A 21,595-nucleotide genomic window follows, 5' to 3' on the forward strand; every position below is an offset into this window, starting at 1 on the left:
GGTTTGCAACTTGCAGTGGTTTTGTCTTCCATTAACTTATTCAGTTACCCATTGAACACTTAACATTTAGTATCCAAAATGTCCTTTGTAGACAGGGTCTACAGGTCTATTCCATGCTGTGCAGAGTCACGTCCTTTTTACTTCTGACCAGTATGACCTATCTAGCTTCTTTTGATTCCTCTAGGTTTATTTTTCTTTTAGAAGAACACTTATTATTATTGCTGGTTTTAATTTGACTTCACTCAGAAGCACAAGGATTTGCGGGGTTAGTAGCAAATAGCTGGCATTTTTTGTCTTCTAGTTTGCTTGTTTTAGCATTTCACATTTTCAAACTTTCTATTACAGCTATGAGGATTGGAAGTGTATTCTTTAAAATTATGAGATTTGAATCTATTGCATAACAGATTCAGAAAACTTCAAGACCATTTAGTATAGTGAATGCACAGTAAAAATCACAGTAGTTGTCAATACTGCATTGTTGTGAAGAAATACCTTGTCTGTCAGCAAATAATGGAATGATGATAGAGGGTATCATGATGGCGCGTACAGAGTACAGAGTGTACGTGTAACCTTCAGTAACTTTAGGAGAAAGTAAATTGGAAGAGATGAATGGGAATGTGTGACCTGTAATATTTCATATCATAATATGTTTTAAATATCATCATAAAGTGAAAAACCCCATGCCTCTGAAGACCTCTAGAATGATGTTCTCTCCATCTTACTCAGGGGCTAAAGTAAACAGACTTCTGGAGAACTTTAAGAGGAAAGTCAACATGGATAGATTTTGCATCTACCTTTCTTCTCCAACTAAATAATGAACTTAGACACTTACGTTAGCAGGTGGTCTCATTAGAACCGTCTCATTGTCTAGGAGAGAGGTTGGGAGTCTAAATGACATGATCTAAATCCCACGCATGGTGTCAGAAATAATTGTAGCAACTATTTTTACTCTGAAATTTAACAAAAGAAAATTTGAATTGGTGATAACTTGACCAACTTTTTAAAAATAATTTTGTTGATTTTACTTATGCTTTGATGACAGAGCATAGGGAAAGAAAACACCTATTACACATGAACAGGCATGGCAGAATTCCTTTAAACATGAACATTTAAGGAAGATAAAAGACTCATGGGTTACTTTTCCGGCAAATTATTTCCTGTCAGAATCATCAGCCATGAACTTTTTCTTACTGCTTCCAATCAATCTTCTCTGAGGAACAAAAGTATACTGGGTTTTAATTGTTCCCTTCTTTATATTTCCTGACTCTGACTCGAGGAAGAAAAGCTAAAATAACACAAATGAAACTTTTCCTCTTTTGCTGTCCAGTGAGACTGGAAATGCCTACTGAGTGATAAATAGTCTTTTGTGACAATTTTACTGCATTAAACAGGAAATAAGATGCTGAGAGAGAGGGATTAGCATTGACCACTTGGGAGCTTAATTATAGTAACAAGCTCTCTATGAGAATATCATCATCTCAGGGATGAATAATACAGATGTATTTCAGTAACTGGAAATTATTTAGATGCTTTGACATGCAGCAAGTATTATGAATTTGGGTATTTTTATGTAGATGCTAAATGTCAGCAAATGATCATGAAATGTTTCTTTGAAATTAAATTAGCTGTGTACAATTGTGTTTCTAAGTAGTCTTGATGTTCTACAAATTCAACTAATTTGGCTCTTGTGTATTAAATACCCAGCTCTGCAGTAGCAGTCAATGGTTGCTTTTGAAGCTAACTTCAACGGGACAAAGATGGAAGAGACCACTATAAGAAGTAAAAAATAAAGAAAATATTAAAGCCTTATTTTTGTATATAAATAGTAATTTTGGCTTCTTAATGAGCCTCTCAGTGGGTTACAAGTATCACTACAAGCTGGAGTTTTCACCCTATACACTTCATTTTTCTGAAACTTGCTATAAAGACATATTTTTACAGTATTTTTCCTGATGATGATCACTGAACTTTAGGGTATGGGAAATTACTCTGAAGAAGCATCTGCTGTCATGACTGATCTCATCACAGTCCAACAACACTGTTGTAGAACAACTTTTCCTGAGTGGGTAAATGTTGGATTTCTGCAAATAGTCACATACAAGTACTTTTGAGATAACAGCATCTGTTTACATTAAAAATTTCTTCTGTTCTTTTCCAAATATGAAAGGTTTACAGGTACTCTAAAATAGAACTAAGAGAAAACTATATGCTTTTTTTTTCTCTAATATAGATTAAAAATAAATACATCTGAAAGCTTTTCCTCATTCTTTTCCTATGCGTGTCTTCTGCAAACAGTTGAGAATTATTTAATTCTCAAATTTATGAAAACATGAGAACTACTAACTTGAACGACAGAAGGAAAGTTTAGTGTAAAATTCTTACATTAGAAATGAGTGGAGTTAAAAGGAGTAGAAATAACTAAAAAGTTGTTTTATTTACTATTAAAGATAATATTTTTCTAAATGCTATTTGAATTGTGATTTACAAATGAATGATGGAATTTGCAAAATAGAAGTCCAGTTGCTAACGTCTCTGAATTTAGCTGCATATTTATGTGTGAGGAAGTACATTTTAAATCTCTTAGCAGCTGTGATAAATATGCCCAAAATGCAACTTTCAACTCCTGTCTTGTACCCTCAGTTAAGTCATGATTGAACCTTGATTTCTTAAAAGTATTGTGTTTTATGTGTATTACTACATATTTCTTTTTTTTCAAAGCTCTCTTTCACCTCATTGGCTCTTCCAATGTTGATGTGAAAAATGCAATGACCTTCAGTGGGCCTCTGGAAGACATGTTCGGGTACACAGTCCAACAGTATGAAAATGAGGAAGGGAAATGGTAAGCCTTTTTCCTTTTCTTGCATGGGAACTCCAAATTATCAGGTATTCAGTGACTCAGGTGCTATACTATTATTTGTAAGTATGCCCCATACATAAGGGTCAGATTCTGTCGGTCATATTTCTTAAACTAATGCACAGTCCTAAGGAAACCTGGAAAGATTGGGAGACTGAAATCTATATCTACATTTATTTCCTCAAAAACATAAATGAGTTCACAAAGTGGGTAAATTCCCTTGTTGATGTAGCTGATAAAGTTTTGTGTTATGCCTGAGCCCTCTTTTTTCCATTTAGTTAATAAAATCATTATTTATCTTTTGCTTGCATTAATGTGATATTGTGGCAATGAAATTGTTCCTGTTTTGCCTAACTAATCTGTATTATGCATTTTTTTTCTAAAGTTTTCTGTCAGAAGTTGTTTGAACTGAGTTTTTTAACTGGTAGAAAGATTTCCCTGACAAAATATTTATTAATACGGTACTCTGCCTTCCCTTTTGAATGGCTAATTCTGTCTTGCAACTGGTAATATATTTGCATTTGGGACTTGGAGCTTTCTTCTTAATCTGTCTTTTCCTTCTCGTTGTTCTCCTGATTTAGAAGTTGCATTTTGGTGTGCTTATTCTTACTGGTTTCATTGCTTCTCGGTCTTTTGATAAACACCTACTTATTCTACTCCCTTGTAAGAACAAGCTTCATAGGCTAACCACTGGGCTGGAGGACTGAAATAACAACGGAATGGTGAAAGGTTTGGGAATCCTGACATCTCCATCATACTTTACAGGTTGCTCTGCTTTTCCCAGAGCACTGCCGGTAATTTGACAGTCTTGGTAAACCGAGGGACCCCCCCGGGCAGCTGGGGAGGAGAGGCACGTAACAGCGTGACAGCCGGGTCAGACTGTTCTGTGCTGCCTGAACAATCGTCCCCGCAAGCGCCAGGGCTCTCTGATTCCCAGAGTCTGTCCACCACTGCAACACAGCGTTCACCATTAGCCATAGAGGATGTTCACGGAAATGAAATTGCAGAGCCTGCTTTTGAAAACGCTAGATCTTGATTACCCAGGTTGTAGGATGTTTAAATATACATCTACATGAGGGTCGTGGGATACTGATAATGAACTTCTTTGAGCTAATTTAGACCTTCAGGAAATGGTATCCATTCTAGGAGCTGGGATTTTGCAAAGTAAGCTATATCATTGTAAACTGTCCTGAAACCTTTCAAGAGCAAAAAATAATACGAGCTGGAAATGGCAACTCTTGCAGTAGCTGAAGGAAGACAGGAATCTAAACCGGTGTGACACGTCTGAACATCTCTGAAATTAAACTCCAGAGCTGCTTAACAATTGTCAAGCTTTCAAGCTGCTGTCAGTGTAGCAACATCCAGAGCAGGAAATCTGTAGGTTGACAGTTAAAAATAAATATGCAAACCAGACTAGTGGTGCTTTATCAACAGCTATAACTCTACCTAGATACCACAGACAGAGCTTTTTGGCAGCAGATGTTCTGTAAACCTGACTGTGGTTGTTTCTTGATAAAACTGAGGTTCACTAAAAATAACCCCATACAATAAGAAAAAAGAGCCTTGCAGGCCACTTCTCTCTGTTCATGGGGCCCGATCTTTCTGAGAAAAGAACAGTATGGGGGCATTATCATGCTGAGCATTGATTACCTCCTGTGGGATATCAAACACACTCAGCTTCTCTGCAGTTAAATGGGAGTCAAGGATGAGGGGCTGTGGTGCCTGTTTCTAAATTTTGGTGTTAAAAATACATACATTATAGCATAAAAATACATACATTATAGTTTGAAGGAGCAGTCAGATCCATTATGTAATTTGAGCATTTTATTTTGCTTTAGAATTAATTAATTTATTATTAATGAAAACATCTTAATGTATCACAATGAGATGTTCTGGTATGGGTTTTTTAGAAGCTGGATTGAATACTGGGTTTAAATTCTCCTTTCTGTCATTTTTAAATCCGTAGGCTACATTTTATCTATTATGTCATTCTATTCAAATATCTTCTGCCTGGACTTATTAATTTATGATTAAAGATTGAAATGGCTCTCTCAATAACTCTTCACAATCATCTAAGTGCCCAGGCAAAAATCTTACTGAACTATTACTCCTAATGGCAGGATTTCTGTTTCCAGTGTGTGCTGTGAATTCTAATTTAATCCAAGTTCTTCCTTACATATTTAATGGAGCCAGTTGTTATCTGCTGTGTAATGTTGGGCTATTTAGTGTACCTAATGAAGATCTGAGAGCAAAAAGAATATCCACGTCAAAACAGCATTTCCTGCTGAAAACTGCATTTAGGAATGGATGCTATTTGTGGTGCTTACAAAGTACTACATGAGAATAGAGATTTTTGATCACACCAAATTCTGAAAAAAAATGCAAAGGATAAAAATCCTTAACATTTAAAAAATGTGAGATTTCTTTTAATAACCCTTTTAATAACTATTTTTCATTAATGACCAGTGTATCTTACACTGCTGGCTCACATTACTTAAGACTGAATTGTTCTTCGGCGTGCTTGTGAGTCTTTCCTTTGGCATTTGGTCTTTCAGCATTGAAAATACATTTTCTTCTAAAATACATTAAAGATCAAGGAGGTATTAAATAAAACTGATATCTCCTTCTGTATTACTGTTAATACTTGCCATCCACCCAGCAATATTGCTTTTATTTCCCACTGGAAGTTTTTAAAATGTTATTCTATTGTCTAATTTGGTATATAGGCACATTTCATTTCTGTGTCCTTAATAAAGAGAAGACAGAATGGCTGCTTTTGCTTGTATCTGAACTAGCAAATAGGTACGTTTCTTGCTCTCCGTCCTGTACTCTTTGTACAGAGTTTGCTGCAGCTGCACTCTCTCTGTAAGTTTTATTTGCTGACTTTTGTGCCTTTTAAGAAGTAACATATTTCAAGTAACTTATTTCATTTGCAGGGTGCTTATTGGTTCACCTTTAGTTGGCCAACCTGAGAAAAGAACAGGAGATGTATACAAATGCCCTGTAGGAAGGGACAGCCAATCACCCTGCATGAAACTGAATTTACCAGGTATGCAAGAATATATAGTTGTGTCATGTGGAGAAATAACAGAGGTCAGAACTTAGGAGGTTGTTAACTAATGAACGTGCAGTAGAATTGTTTCTATAGAGAAAATTTCCTTAGGACTCCAGAGATAAATTTGAAGGAAGTTGTGATTTTAACATCAAAAATAATTTTATGTAAAAGCTTCTTATAGTCCTATGGAAAACATGCTCATAATTTTAGAATGGGGATTTGGCTGCATAATCAAAACTTTATTATGACTGACATTAATTGACTGTGGTTGGCAGTCCTGGCCATGGAGCCAGAAAGGCCATGGAGCATAGATTCATGGATTACCCTTTCCAAATCTCTCTGAAGCCAACAAGAGCCTTCATAATGCCATCAGTAATCTTTTGATGAGAACGTAAATAGCCAGAGCTAGGCTGATGCATCTTAATATGATACAGGTAAGTATTAATCGTTTTCTTGCTCACATCAAGAGATACACTGTGTGGAGAAGAAGAGACTTACTGCTAGTGTGAATTTTACTAATGCACCTGTTGTGGTATTTTTTATCTCCTCTTTTCTCTAGAAAACCTTAAGGTCCATAATATAACACACCAGTAGCGAATCTAAAAGCTGTTAAGTCATGTATAGCATGGGTAAAAAATGAGTGTTTTCTAACTAACAAAACTGTGTGAACAGTAATCCCTTGCTTTTATGACATGCTGTTATTTTTACTTTTTTTCTTTTTTGCGGTTCAAGAAACTATTTGAGACAGCAACCCAGACAAATTTTCTGGGATAAAAGCCAGTCTCAGAAATTTTTCTTGATTGTTGCAATTGAAGAAGGAGGAGGAAGGGTGCTAAAATATTTGATGAAACCAATGTCAGTCTGGGTTTTATTTTGGAAGCTGGAAGCCCGATGCTAGGGGATATATACTTTAACATTTTGTTTTCATGTTCCCAAATACTTAACATTTTAATCTATTTATAGCTGCTACTTCAGTTCCTAATGTCGTGGAAGTAAAAGAAAACATGACTCTTGGAACAACCTTAGTGACTAACCCAAAAGGAGGCTTTCTGGTAAGAGAGGACTTCTTGCCAATTTTAAAAAGAGTTTGTTTTTTTTCTCAGGTGCCATAACAAAAGCATTTCACCCTTTTTCATCTTTTAAAGGCATGTGGACCACTTTATGCTTATAAATGTGGGCGTTTGCATTACACAACTGGAGTTTGCTCTAATGTCAGTTCCACTTTTGAAACCATCAAGGCAATTGCTCCATCTGTGCAAGGTATGCATGCCACAGGAATTCTCTTGTGTGTCTGAAAATACAAAGTGCCAAACAAGTCAAATGTATACACATAGGCATACCAAAAAGTATAAACTGCTTAACTTAGCTACCAGCATTACCAAGTTAAGTAAATGTTTTCATTGTCCGTATATAACCTAAATTCTCGCTACTTTTGGAATTTGTCTTGCTATAAACAATCATTAGAGCGCTATGTAACATCCAAACACAATTGCTAAAAATAGTTGCTTATGTTTTTTACTTATGGCCAAAAGACCTTTAAAATAATGACGGCATGTTAAGACCAAATACAAACCCAATTTAGAAATAGAGATAAAAATCATAAAGACGTGGTCCTTTGGAAAAATCAAAGAGGAACAGATTGACATTGAAGAAGCTAGGGGTCACTGGTAAATACGCCAATTATGTGATCTCCTAATGCCATTCTTAAATTTCTGCTTACAAGAAAGTGCCTTGCTGTTAAAGGGAACACAAGTGATGTAAAAAAAATGCAAAAGTTGATGAATGACTTGTTTGACATCAAACACGTCAATTCAACTCTACTGCAGAAGGATATGCATTTGTTACTAATCACAAAAGTAACTACAGCTGTGAGATTTATTTGATCCTTGTTAGTATCAATTCTTATGTGCCAATTTGTGTTGCAGAGTGTAAAAGCCAGCTGGACATCGTCATAGTTCTCGATGGGTCCAATAGCATTTATCCATGGGAGAGTGTCACAGACTTTCTAAACAGCCTTCTGAAAAACATGGATGTAGGTCCTCAGCAAACACAGGTAACATGGTAGATATTTCATGGTTGTTTAATTTGTGAGGGAATAAAGGACTTACAGGAAATGGGATCACAGCGTCATCTGTGGAGCTCTTCAATTACAAGAATTTACGGCAATGGGATGCTAAAATAAAATAGCTGAAACCACAACTAAGTCAGTGTCTGCCACCAAGTAGCGATGTCAGAGAGGCTCTCCCTCCCCCATCACTCAGGCAGTCTGGAGAAACTGACTTTCTAACCCAGAGACAAAAGTTAAGTGCGCTAAGTGAGGCCATTTGAACGTTGTCCTTTCCCACTTCCTTCCTCTCCACAACCACTTCTTGTCTTCTTTTGTACTTCATAGCAAAAAGGTCATTTCTGCTCCTCCGAGGCGCACATGCATGATTAACACAGCCTTTGATTATAAGTTTTTTTGGAGCAGCGTTCAATATTTTGTACTGTGGAGCATTGAGCATACAGCTTTTAAACATTTGAAATCATAATTAACGAGTGGCTGTTAAGCTGCATGTTATTAATGGCAGAAGCTTCATTTATATAATAAGTGGAGAGGACCAAATTCCCAGCTGCTATAAATCAGCACAGTTCCACCAGAATTAATGGAGCTACAACCAACTACCCCAGCTGAGGATCTGACATATGTTTCACAGTCTGCTGAATAGAGTATGTAAATAGCAATTCGAGCAGAACTCAGGGAATGGGAAAATAGGGATGTTGGGATACATTTTAACACAACAAGCTTTATTAACAGCAATGGAAGAAATCAGGTCTTCCTTTCACTTCTCCCTTTCCCCCTTCCCAAATCAAGGGTTTTCTGGGATCCTGTATGGTATTTGATATGCTGAAGGCCAATACTGAGTGGTTTTGCTACTTCAGGTTACACTGTGAGAAGATATAAAGGGTACCTTTGTCCTCAGAGAGCATCCCTGTCATTTTCCAAGTTAATTGGGTTTGTGAGTTACCACCCAACTCCTTTGATGACTGCACTGAATACTGGCTGATACAATTATTACTTATAAACTGTCAACTATATATTCGTGTCCGGTTATCTTAAACACTCTATTCTTCCAGATATTGTGAGGAAGAAGGAAAAACTTTTTGTTGAATTTAACAGAAAGTTAAAAAAAAAAAAAAAAAAAAATTCTTCCTGATCCCTTAAGCTGCTGATTACTCAAACATGTGCCCTCTTAGGAAAATAGTAAACCTGAACTTCCCAGTATGGGGCAAAGGCTGCAAGGAAATCATTGCTACCTTCTGCCCAAAGGGCTTCATGGAAGTAGTACACAAGGCAATCAACTCTACTGCACCCTCACCCCTCTTCCTCACCCTGAAATTCCTGAATTTTTACATTACCACACCTCTGTTCTGTTTGGTTTTGGAATCCTGCCTCGTCTGTGTGTCTCAGTTTGCACACAAAAGGTTCCTTGCTGGCCTGAACTCCAGCAGCCTGGAGTTCAGCCACCTACAAAATCTGTTCTACTCACTATTTGGCGCAGCTGCCCTTCTTCTCACGCGTACACTTATTCACTTGAGAACGTCATCCTTGGCATCTGGTTGCTAAAGAGCAGAAACATTTGAGAGGGAGATAAGAATGGGATAAGGGGGTGAGAGACTGAAAAACTGGAAATGGAAGGTAAAAGCTAGTTAGAATGTTCTCAGTTCCTCTTACCTTCCCCCCATCCCCAGAAAAAATCTCATTGCTCTCCTCTCCTCCAAGCACCCTGCTTGGAAACCCTGGCACAGCCAAAGGTAGTAAGGAGTTTATACCTTCTCCTCCACCCACACTGTCTCCTTTCTCAGAAGCTGTGTTTAAAGGTCTATCGGATGGGGAAGGGGAGAAATGACAGAGCAGACTTATTTCTCCCTTCTTCTCTGGGAGCACAGGATAGAAACAAAGGAACAATTGTCCTATTCTGTCTGTCTAAATTGATTTTTCCATGTTCATCTTGTTGGGCAAGTAGAAATCAGTGGACTTTCACTACTTCAGATTGTTTTCCTCTTGCAGGAACAAAATTTTTACAAAATAACTCCTTAGCAGCTTGGGTGTGACTTTTTCAAAACCATGTTTTGATTAGAGGCTTGTGAGATATTTTTTTTCCACTTACCCACTCCATGAACAATGGTCATTAGATTTATGGCAAGTCAGAAGAGAAATTCGTCAGTGTCCCAAGATGGCAAATTTGAAAGTGAAAGCCAGAAGATTCAGATGCAAAAAGCCAAAGTTTACGGTGTAATTTTTTCAGAAGAATTTCCTTCCCTTCCTCTTTCCCTTCTCCAGAAAATCGACACCACCATACTGATGGTTAAACTGCATATCCTGAGCTTAGGGATAGAAGAAGTAAAGGGAAACTGATGACAGAAAAGTGGAGAAGGAGGAAGGAATTAAATAAGAAAAAAAATCATTTAAGTAGAAAGAAAACATTTCTCCCAGCCTTATTCCACTGCAAACCAAAACAGGTTTTGTTTTCTCTGTAAAACTTTTGTAGAGAGAATTGTCTTTTTAATATGAGGGTGTTTTTTTTAATCTTCAAATGAGGATTACTCATACAAATAAGGAATGTGTTACCTTCTGTGGTAGAAGAATAGCAAAAGAGAAGGCAGGATACTTTGATATGTTCAATTCCAGCTTTAAAGCTGTGTTGGAATGGCCTTCAGAAATTTTCAGATGTGTTTTATTTCTTCATTATGGTAGGACATAGGCAGTTATAGGTGTTTGGCCTATACCTTCTTATGTATCAAAAGGGACTGTGTCAGTGGACTAATAAGTCATGCCATGTCAATCATAGCTTATGATCAGTTTTATCTCCAGAAGAAAGGAAGTGTATTAAAGAGGTATTAAAAAGATTCAGGATGAAGAAAGACCTTTGCAATAGTTTATAGGTAATTGCTGTCTGAGTGCCTGGAACAAACAAAATGTAGCAGAATTAATTCAGTTTTGCTTCAAGTCAGGTATCTTTAGCAACCTCTGTGTATGATAAAATTATCTATGATCCATTAGTGCTTCCCAAGGCATCTCTGCTTTTCTTTTATGTTAAATATTATTTAAGTACAACCAAAAATATTTCCAATTTTCCTCCACATTCCAGTGGTGAAAACCCTAACATATCATCACCATGTACTAAATATGTACTAAATTATTTTCCTTTCTTTTTGTTGTTGTTGTTGTTAGTTTTTACCAAATAGATTATCTTGATAATTTTTGGGAAAGCCAAAATGTACTTTCCAAATAAGGGTCTGTATTCACTTATAGAACAACAGTAAATAACTGCCCTCAGAAATGTTTTGTCCCAAAGTAGAACAGTCCTTTACTTGCCTGTTCTCTTGTACAACACTTTTTCACAGGAACCGGGGACAATTAAAGAATTATTCCCTTGTGTAATATAAAAGCCATGGAATGCTAGGGAAGGGAACATAAACTTAGGAATTACAAAGATGTTCAATAGATTATGGTCAGTAATGCTGGGAAAAATATTAGCTTTTCTGGAGTAAAGCAGAATTATATCCTTCTGTGTAGTACCATTGCATTTTCCAGATTTAAATTAAACAAGCAAATCAAAACATACAACGCCTTTAGGTATCATTCTTAGATGCTTGCTGAAGTTACGCACTTTGAACGGGTTTATTGCCCCGTAAAGGCACATTTGTATCCTGTAGATGTGTCATTTATAGTTTTCCATTAGATTAAAAGGCTGCAAAAGCTCAAACCTTCATATTTTATAGAATATAATTCTAATTTTACAAAGTGGAACTGATTCTGTGATCCTGTATTGTGTTGGTTCTGGGAAGCTCTTCGTTACTTTTTTTTTGAAGAATGGCTTATCTGTGATGCCACATAATATGTAGAACATGATGATCAGTGTTTTCAAAGCTAGTGCTAAGGAAGGGTCCCACAGAACAATTGTATCCCATAAGATAACCACACGCCCCCCTTCCTTCCTGATTTACAAGGTATGCAACACAGTTCAGTTTTCCAGACTCAGATGTTCTTCCCATTCACTTCCTGAGAAGGAAATGCTCAAAATGTTTACTTGCTGTAATCATGTACAACATTTCCTTTCAAATAGGAAATGATACAACTCAATGTTCGCCTGTAATCTTTTTTAGGAAAACGACAACACCAACATAGGTCTCTCAAATCATGAAAGACTAGCAGATACTTTTCACCCTGGCAGCAGTCAATATTTCATTTAATCCTTGGTACCAAAGAAATCCTCAAAGCTGCAGATAAGAAGCCCATGAATTCTTCTGAATTCTTCAGAGGAGAGGCTGAGGGACTTGGGTCTTTTTAGTCTGGAGAAAACAAGACTGAGAGGGGATCTGATCAATGCTTATAAATACTTAAAGGGAGGGTGTCAAGAGGATGGAGCCTGTCTTTTTTCAGTGGTGCCCAGTGACAGGACAAGAGGAAATGGGCACAAACTTGAATATAAGAAGTTCCACCTAAACATGAGGAGGAAGTTTTTTACTTTGAGGGTGGCAAAGCATGGGAATAGGCTGCCCAGGGAGGTGGTGGAGTCTCCTTCTCTGGAGACATTCAAAACCCGCCTGGATATGTTCCTGTGCAACCTGCTCTAGGTGGACCTGCTTTGGCAGGGGGGTTGGACTAGATGATCTCCAGAGGTCCCTTCCAACCCCATGTGATTCTGTGATTCTGTGAATCCACAGCGATGGGTTCCCTGGTGTGCATTAGTCTCTGGCTACACTTGCACATGGTCCTGGAATGCTTGAGGCGCTCATCCTCCACCAAAACACCAAACTTTATGAAATCCTCATGTTTATCACCAGCTAATGGCAGTCTTTTAAAATGACTAGCAGCATCCTGTTCAGATTATGCTGTATGTCATTTGAGATGCATGCCACAAAATAGTTGCCTTGGAGGGAATGGGTTAAAAATTTCAAGTTCAGCTTGGGGTTTAGCCAGTGCCACATGACTGCTGTGAGTGGTAGGTAATACAGGGTGTGCCCCAGCCTGTTGTGTAAACACTCTACAGGATTAACAGGCTGCTGCCCAGGAGAACGGGCAGCCTCTGGATGCTCTTGGCTGCAGGTGGAGGATGGCATGCCTCTGAGAGACAATTATGATGTCTTAAAAGGGAGCAACTTGTCATAACTTTGGACTTACATCAGTTCCTCCAGATTTGTTCTTATTTTCAAAAGGATACAAAAATTAAGTGGGATAGATTTTGCTACCACATGCTGATATAATTATAGTCCCATAATTGCATGTAACTAGCTTTTCATAATGATCGTGATATTGATGTTTAGTATCAAATATTTATCCAACTCTAACCCTTCTACTACAAGCAAATAAACATTGTGCAAATCAGAGAGGCTATGAAAGTACGTCAAAAACCACTTATAAAGCAATTGCAAGGTACATACTAAGCCACTTCCGAAATAATATGATAGCATAAACATCCCAGAGGACTTATTGATCTTCAGTACCTAAATGCTAGAGTGCTTTTAATAATAGATGAGTGAGACATAAATATGCCATGTAATACTACATTATCCTAAATAACACCTATAAATTGTCATGTGTAACATAAAATTGAAATATGCTAATGGAACATTGTGTGGAATCTTCCCAGTAAAAGCTGTCAGGAACCTGCCAAAACATTAAAAATGACAGAAAAGAATGAGAGAAATTAATTAATATTTAAGAATATTGCTCTTCTTTTTATTTCACACTTGTTTTTGCAGTAGGTTCCCTCAGGCATCTGTGGTTGGGTTCCAATCCTATGCATTGAACTTTCGCACAAAGACTTGTCCTGCTGAGTCTTTCCACCCTCTTCCTTCACCCCAAAGCCACCATTTTATTCACATTGTCCCCTCTGGCACTTGTCAGGTGTCTTAGTTTGGCTTATGTCCTGCTGGGAGACCAGCCATGTCTTGAACTGCCCTGTCGTCTTCATCAGTAGGGGTACTTCGGTCTTCCACTCACCCTGAGGGCCTACACTTGTCATTGCAGTGCTGTTTATAGACTAGGTTTAGGGTAAATAAACTATCATATGTAGGAATATTATATTTGGATGGAATGAAGAGAATTGTGTGTGAACCACAGCCTTGCATGCTGTAAGGAAAACTATTTTGAGAAGTTGTGACTGGTGGTTAGGGCATTGATCTGCCTTGGCCTAGAGGAGAGCAGAGCTGTGGCAGAGATTACCACAAGTCAGGAAGAGCAAGGAGTTGAGCCTGCTTCTGGCTTTGTTCCTATTTTTAATAAAAACAATCTCGAAACTTCAAAATGTTTCATGGGATTGAGTGCTTTCTAGCCAGTCTTGTTCAAATGCTTATAGGTGTTTCATACTGAGGGAAACACACAAAGTTCATTTCTTTTCCTGGCTGTATGTACAGACGGGCATTCACCCTGCTGCAGGAGACACAGATGCTTTCTTTGAGGGTCGCTGATTTTTTGCACAAACTGTGTGTTTCAGGTGGGAATTGTCCAGTACGGACAGACTGTAGTCCATGAATTTTTCCTGAATACATACTCAACAACAGAAGATGTGATGGCTGCAGCCACAAGAATACACCAGCGGGGTGGCACACAAACTATGACAGCCTTGGGAATAGATACAGCAAGGTATGTTCACAAAATATTGTCCTGCATATGGTAGAAACAAACATAAACACATACACTGATGGTTCTGAGTTTATAAATTAAAAATGTGATGTGGCTGACATCTGACTTCATTTTAGCTTAAGCAAACAAAATTTAGGAGGAGGGTGGATAAACAGACTCTGTCCAGCACCTATGGCAGTTGTATGTGGCGCCCTGAAAAGGTAGATCTCTCGTGAATGGAGGAAATAGGGAAAGAGAAGAGACATAGAGAAAGGTTGTAGTCCTAAGCAAAGGGCTGACAATCTTTGATGTTCACAGAGCTATGTGTGTAGAGAGATGAAGGAAATTAAGTTTTTCAGAGGAAACAGGAAATAATAGAACTCTTTAATGTTAATTTGTCTCCATTCTAAAGTTAGGATAGTTATGGTGTATTAAGCCCACACCTGTCAGAAAGTCTATATCTGAAGTCTTTGAAGCTTCTGGATCACTGGGAGATTAAAGATCATAGCAATAGCATTATTTAGAAATGCTTCTTTTATGAGAAAATTGAAATCCAGCTTTTGTAGAACAGACAGTGAATGCAAAGTCTCTCAGACACTTTCAAACTGTACAGCATTGTCTTGGTATCTTTTTTCTTCTCTACTTATTTTTCTGGCATAACAGCATGACTTCATTCTGTAAAAGATTGCATTCGCCTTTTCCAAACGACCATTTAGTGAAATATGCAGCATATTTCTGATGAATTATTTGATTGTCTGACCAAGGTTTTGTTGATATAATGTCTTAAATCCAATGATATTCTTAAATATTCACCAGCAATGTTTTCCTTAGATAGAAGTAGAGGTTGAGGGAGTCTGGGTAAGTTCATGAAAGCAGAGCCAGTTGGGAATTGCCAAATACTCAGAAACCGCATGTGGTTCAGAAAGTCCCTGTGCACCACAAACTGTTGCAGGCTTGTATATACAGAAAATATCAGCAAAAGCTTCCTCTGTTCCTGCATCTTCCTATCCACCCACTTTTGGCTATCGTCAGCAGTAGTTCTTAGCTTTCACTCGTGTGGCCAGTCTTAGAGTTCTGCGGTATTATTCTAAAAAGAGGAAGCTGTGCTTCCTTCCTTTTCCTGCAGAGCCCTAATCCAGCCTCATCTTTTCTAGTCCCCTCGAGAGTCTGGGTAAGTGGCTGCCGAAAACCTCAGTGCCTGTTTGCCCATCTGTGGCTGTACAATTAAACCAGTCACCCCCACCTGCCCCCACTCACCTGCAACCTACCTCTGCCACATCCCCAACACCCGCTTTTACTGTAGATGTGCAGAGGTGTGCAGGTAGCTGAGTAAATACTTTGACCACTTGAAGTGTTGCTGTAGGGTGGAAATAGGTTGGGGTGCTGTATGTGGGTTTCAGAATAGCAGGGTGTTGGTTGGGTTTCTTTAAGCCCCCAAAAGCTGTTTTTAGGTGCCAGGTTTACTTAAGGAGGGGAAGAATTCTTCCCTATCCAGCATTGTACTTTCTGCCGTTGCTCTCAAATGAATGAATAAATGAGTAAATGCTTGTGAAACTCTTTGGCTGTGAACTGTCATGTAAGTTCCAATTGTTGTTTGTATTTGTTCATGGTTAATACTAATCTTTTCTTGCTTCTTAGTTAATAAAAAGTCTTTCAGTTTATGGTTGACTATACAAATATGATGCATGTGCTAACTGCTGACATGGCCTTTCTCCAAACGCTTTATGCTCCTTTTAGGAAAGAGGCTTTTACTGAGGCTCATGGCGCACGAAGAGGAGTACAAAAAGTAATGGTTATTGTGACTGATGGTGAATCACACGACAACTACAGATTAAAAGAAGTGATTGATAATTGTGAAGATGAAAACATTCAGAGATTTGCTATTGCTGTAAGTGATATTTAATGGGAAAATTCAGAATCTTAAAAGCATGTTTCATCTTCCAAATGTAATTTCTGTTTAAAAAGTTCCTTTCACAGAATCTTTATGGGAATATAATCATTTCAGAGAGGAAAAAAAGAAAGAAGCTGAAAAACCATTAAAAATTTGATTTCTGATTTTATAGCACATAAGAAAAAGCAATCTATCTGTCTTCCTGGTGATGACAGGTGTATGTATATGTGCAGAATAAGGAGAAGGAGTTTGAGGGCAGTATAACATTAAATCCTTTTTGTGAAGACCAATATTGAACAGAGTGGATTAATTCAAGTCTTCTGAGCAATTTCTATAGACATATTACCTACTTTTTAAAAACCAGAAAATGTAAACCATCAACAAAACCCAAGTGTATTACGGCTGTTTTTTCTGCTGACATTCTAAAGTTTTCATTTTCACATTGAGTGAACGTAGTAGCTGAATGAGAGGATGAGCACGATGGAGGCTAACACATATTGAGAAAAATGGAAACATTAATGATAGGTTTGGTGTGAACTCTCCACTGTATATGTGTATTCTATACTCAAATCATCTGTTTTCTCTCGTTAATTTTGAACATGTATTGGATTGTTGCTTCTCTGTTCCTAACTTCCTTTGTTTTGGGACAATGAGGTGGTATGGAACCATACAACTTCAAGAAAGGTGTAACCTTTAATTTAAAAAAAAAAACATAAAACCAAAGTTGAATCCAGCAGCACACAAATTTTCAGTGTTTTCCTTCATAAAGCTAGAGATCATTAAATAAAAAGTCATCCTTGGAGATGCAATAATTTTTACCAATAAAATCCCTGTCTAGAACCAAATTTGAATTGCTCCAGTGTGGAGGAATGCTTGAAAATGGGAGTTTGTTTTTTGAGAGTTTTCTCTCTCAAAGCAAGTTAAGTGTATAGAGCACTTCTTTCTGTGAAAAATACTTGTCATTCTGAGAATTGGAGAAGTGAGTCATTTTGTTCTGAGGCACCCTGAATTTTTACAGGAGTGGTATTAAATCTGCAAACCAAATCTAAAGTCTTATACTGTGATGGAGTTGTTAACACTGAATGCAAGTGTTATTGTTATATGTATTTATAAGGCAAATCTGCACACAAAAAATAATTATCCTGTGTCTAATTCATGTGTCATTAATTGCTCATATACTGTTTTATGAGGAGAACTGGTGGTACCTATGCACAAACTGGTGCAATTGTGTATTCTGGTTTGGGTGTTGCTCTATTGTTTTTTTCCTAAATAAGGGCCTATTTCAACAAATTATGGAATCATAGAATAAATCATTAGAATTTTGTGAAGAAGGGGGAAAAAAGGACAGCTGAGGATAGCAGACATTACACCATACAGTTTCTTTGTTTGCTATTGATATTTTCTGAAAAACAACTGAGCCCTGATACAGTTCTGTTCTCATTGGAAAAGAATGATTTCAAATCAATTTGAGGGAGATTTTAACAGACCAAATTAAGGTTAGATATTATTTCCCAACATTCTGTGAAAACCTGCCGCAAAGATATCTTTTAAAACAGGTTATATAATGTATCCTTGACTTCCTTTTTTTTTTTTTTTTATTCTCTTTAGATTCTTGGCAGCTACAGTAGAGGAAATTTAAGTACTGAGAAATTTGTAGAGGAAATAAAATCCATTGCAAGTAAGCCTACTGAAAAGCATTTCTTCAATGTCTCAGATGAATTAGCTCTTGTAACTATTGTTGAAGCACTTGGAGAGAGAATATTTGCCCTGGAAGGTATGACATCATTTAAAATTTTACTTCATGACTGCATTACAACTGAAGCAAATAGGAGACCATCTGCTTTTATCTTCCTATGCAATGTATTGTGCTGCATAAAATACATTATGCGAGTATTTTTTTCATACTGATCATAAAAATACCTTACAATATACATCAAAAACACAGATAATGATGTGAAATATATTCAGATGGGTTAGAGCCTATAGAGACAATAGCTTAAATGGGTAAGTAATCATTACTGTTGTAGCTCAGGTAAACATTATGTTGCCTTCCCTTACATAAAAAAACATTGCCATACCATATCCTGATTACCTGATGATCATGGGCTCATCTGCCTATACCTTTAGTTTCTCTTTTTGGTTACTTATGAATTACAGCATATTACTTTGCTATACAAGTTAACGTGGACTTGGTGTATAGAGCTCACAAGATATATTTTTCCTTTGGAAATGTTCACAATGCTCAGATTTTAGCACAGAGAAGTCATTCTCTTATAATGCCTGCTTACATTCTCCATCCAAATTAGGCAATGCTGTCCAAATCTCTGTTTTAAGCACGCCACTGGTAACAGAAGGCTGAGTTTATTAGTTATAAATTATACTGAAGAACTCTGAAGGGATTCATGTCATACAAAGAAAACATCCATCTATTTGGACTTATTTAGTCCAAAGTAGCTGGAAGTAGCAGTTTACAGTTGGAACAAAAGATAATATTTACTTGAATGTCAAGAAATAGTACAAACATGAGAGAGTATTTTAAAGTTTTTTAAATTGGAGCTTTCTCGGACATATTTAGATATTTTTTAGTGTATCATTTAGCTTGATCAAAAATTACTATTTTCAGCTGATTATCACTACACATTTTTTCTAGTTGATGTTCTTACATTTTTACATTCAGGAAGATTTTATTTCCTCACTTTTGAAACAAATTAATTTGAGGAGAATTTAATCTCTCCAAAGTCCAAAGTTTAGCCTACTTAAGTTCACTGAGTACTTCAAAGTTCATTGAAAAAGGAGCTCTTTGGTTAAGTTTTTGTTTACTAGGAAGAATACACTATCAGAAGAAAAATAGCAGTTCCAACAGAAATTGAAAACTTCATTTTGTGCTTTGTAGTTCTAGAAAAGTGAGAAAAATCATTGTCTTTCATTAGTCGAACAAAATCTGTTAGTTACACACATTAAATATAATGAATATAGGAAAAAAAAGTTAACCACTAGTTATGACAGCAGACAAAGAATGACTGAGTTTCTGGACATCTGTGTACTCAAATACCAGGTTTCATGCCATAGATCAATGCTTTGGACAACCAGGTGCCTCTCGAAGAGATGGCTTCACTTTGTCACATTCCACCTTGTCCCTTACAGCAAACAGTAGCCATCAGATAGTGCCTGTCTGCCACGTGAAACCCCAGCCTCCCAATGGTGGAGTAAATTGCGCTGGCTTGAATTCCCTGCTGGTGGAGCTCTAGCCCTTCCGTTAATTAGTAATTCATTCTTCTAATCATAAGAAAAAAAAATACAAAATATTTGAACAGTAAAGCAGTTTTTTAGCTTAATAAAATATATTAAAAAAATGTACTTATGTTGGCGGTGGTGAAACTAACTCTGTGATTCAATTGTATAAATGTTATGTGTTTATATGATAGTCAGCTCTTGAGATGACTAATCCTCATCATCATGTCCGTCAGTATTTTGGTACTTGAAGCATATTGTACCTCTTTAAGTATCAACAAGTTCTGCAGTACTCCTTGACTTCACGTTTAATTTTCTGCAAAAGGTGCAGTAACAAATATGTACTTCTTGGATATTACTACTTTTTAGTTAATATAAACCTATTTTAAACTACTAGGGTATTTGTGCCTTGATATATTTGCCTTATTTTATATATACTTTGCTGTATTAAAAAAAAAACAACCGTATTTGAAACAAAAAGTGTGAAAAATCCTTTTCTTCCACACCATAAAAGTTGAGCTAGGTGATTTCAGCACTCCCACAGGGCTTCTTGATTTCCAGATTTTCAGTACAAATTCAGAGATGTGCTAAGATTTCTAGAGAAGACACCTGTGATATGAGACAAGACATTGCCAACTCCAGCTGTGAAAGTCCCAGAAATCACATTATCTGCCTGCAAGAAAATCAGAATAGAAGCCAAATATGCATCTTAAGCTTTTGTCAAAATACAGCAAGGTTAAGTTTCTTGAATGGGTTGGTATGGCTAGAGCTAAAATATGCTGACTAAAATGGTTTCTGTCAATTCTTTAGGCATGGTTTCCTGTCCCTTCCCAAAGCATTTCAGGAGCTATTCCAGATTTGCAACTGTGTCCATGGATGCGTTATTGTGGCAGGGAGAGAAAAGTATATTAATTCTGCCCCAGCCAGCTTTCTGGTGACAATCCAGCTTATTGGAAGTGTGCAATGTAGAAAAGATTCATTGACCCCATACACTGTAGATAAATTAACTTCTGTGCATAACATGTAGGTCACAGGAACCTTTATTCTTGCAATTCTATATCTGAATCTGTTTAAATTCCTGATCTAAATAGCCTCTTGCTAGTATAGTAGTACAATTGATTTAATTTTTTTTTCTTGGATTTTTTGCTGTCTTTTTGGTTTTGGCCTTTAAAAAATGCAAAGGAAAATTGAGATAGAGTTGAAAAATCAAATCCAACAAAAACCCATACTTGTCAGCCAGTGGATTTTTACACATAATCTTTTTCATATGCCTCTGTGTCTCATGGCATGGACTTCTGGTTTTAACAGCAATTTTATGTTTTATCCAACCCGTAGGCAGGCACAAATGTTTTTTCACAAAATATCCTTTGTAAGATGCTAGCAGTTTGAGACTCAATGGAAAGTTAAACTTGGGGCCATTATCTAAGCAGCATTCAGAGCTGCACACACCAACAGTACTGGCATTGTCCTCTGCCTCAAACTGTGAGAGTCCCAACTTTCTCAGCTCATTAAGGAGCATCCTTTACTGCATGAAAATATTGTTTATCTGCAAACGTGCAACTTAGGAGTTTTATGCTTAAAAAGAACTTTTTCAGACTTAGCAAAGTAGTTATGTCTTGTGAAATATGATGGCCTATGTTTGTGTCAAACATTTTGAGATCATGTCTCCTTCCAACGACTGACTATAAATCCCAACCATTAGCAAAGACATCATGTCCCAGGGAGCAACCTCTGTGGTCAAAAGTTCATGATTATTTAATTACTTCAGATGCTTGAAATTCATGCTGCCATGGGTTGTTATGCCTCAGTTTCATTCACACAGTTGCAGGTTTGCCTCAGCACACAGCTGGTAGCAAATTGTGAATTCTTCCTGGACAAATATCAGAGCAAATTTCATAGTTCCCCTCTACTGCCCATTACCATATCTTGCTCTCAAGGAGTAATCTATACGCA

The 21,595-nt window shown here is 37.1% G+C and overlaps 1 protein-coding gene across 1 annotated transcript in view; it reads left to right on the top strand.

Moving 5' to 3' along the window:
- Positions 1–536: 536 nt before the first annotated feature.
- The window catches only part of ITGA1 (integrin subunit alpha 1), a 50,029-nt gene continuing 28,970 nt past the window's right edge, over positions 537–21,595 (top strand). Inside the window, exons 1-9 of the mRNA XM_074166301.1 lie at positions 537–543; positions 2,719–2,839; positions 5,791–5,903; positions 6,873–6,961; positions 7,055–7,169; positions 7,835–7,962; positions 14,393–14,541; positions 16,258–16,408; positions 18,020–18,185. Coding sequence (XP_074022402.1) covers positions 537–543; positions 2,719–2,839; positions 5,791–5,903; positions 6,873–6,961; positions 7,055–7,169; positions 7,835–7,962; positions 14,393–14,541; positions 16,258–16,408; positions 18,020–18,185 — 1,039 coding nt within the window. The remainder of the gene's footprint in view (positions 544–2,718; positions 2,840–5,790; positions 5,904–6,872; positions 6,962–7,054; positions 7,170–7,834; positions 7,963–14,392; positions 14,542–16,257; positions 16,409–18,019; positions 18,186–21,595) is intronic.

The sequence above is a fragment of the Numenius arquata genome, chromosome Z (genome assembly GCF_964106895.1).
Source record: "Numenius arquata chromosome Z, bNumArq3.hap1.1, whole genome shotgun sequence".
Taxonomy (NCBI): Eukaryota; Metazoa; Chordata; class Aves; order Charadriiformes; family Scolopacidae; genus Numenius; species Numenius arquata.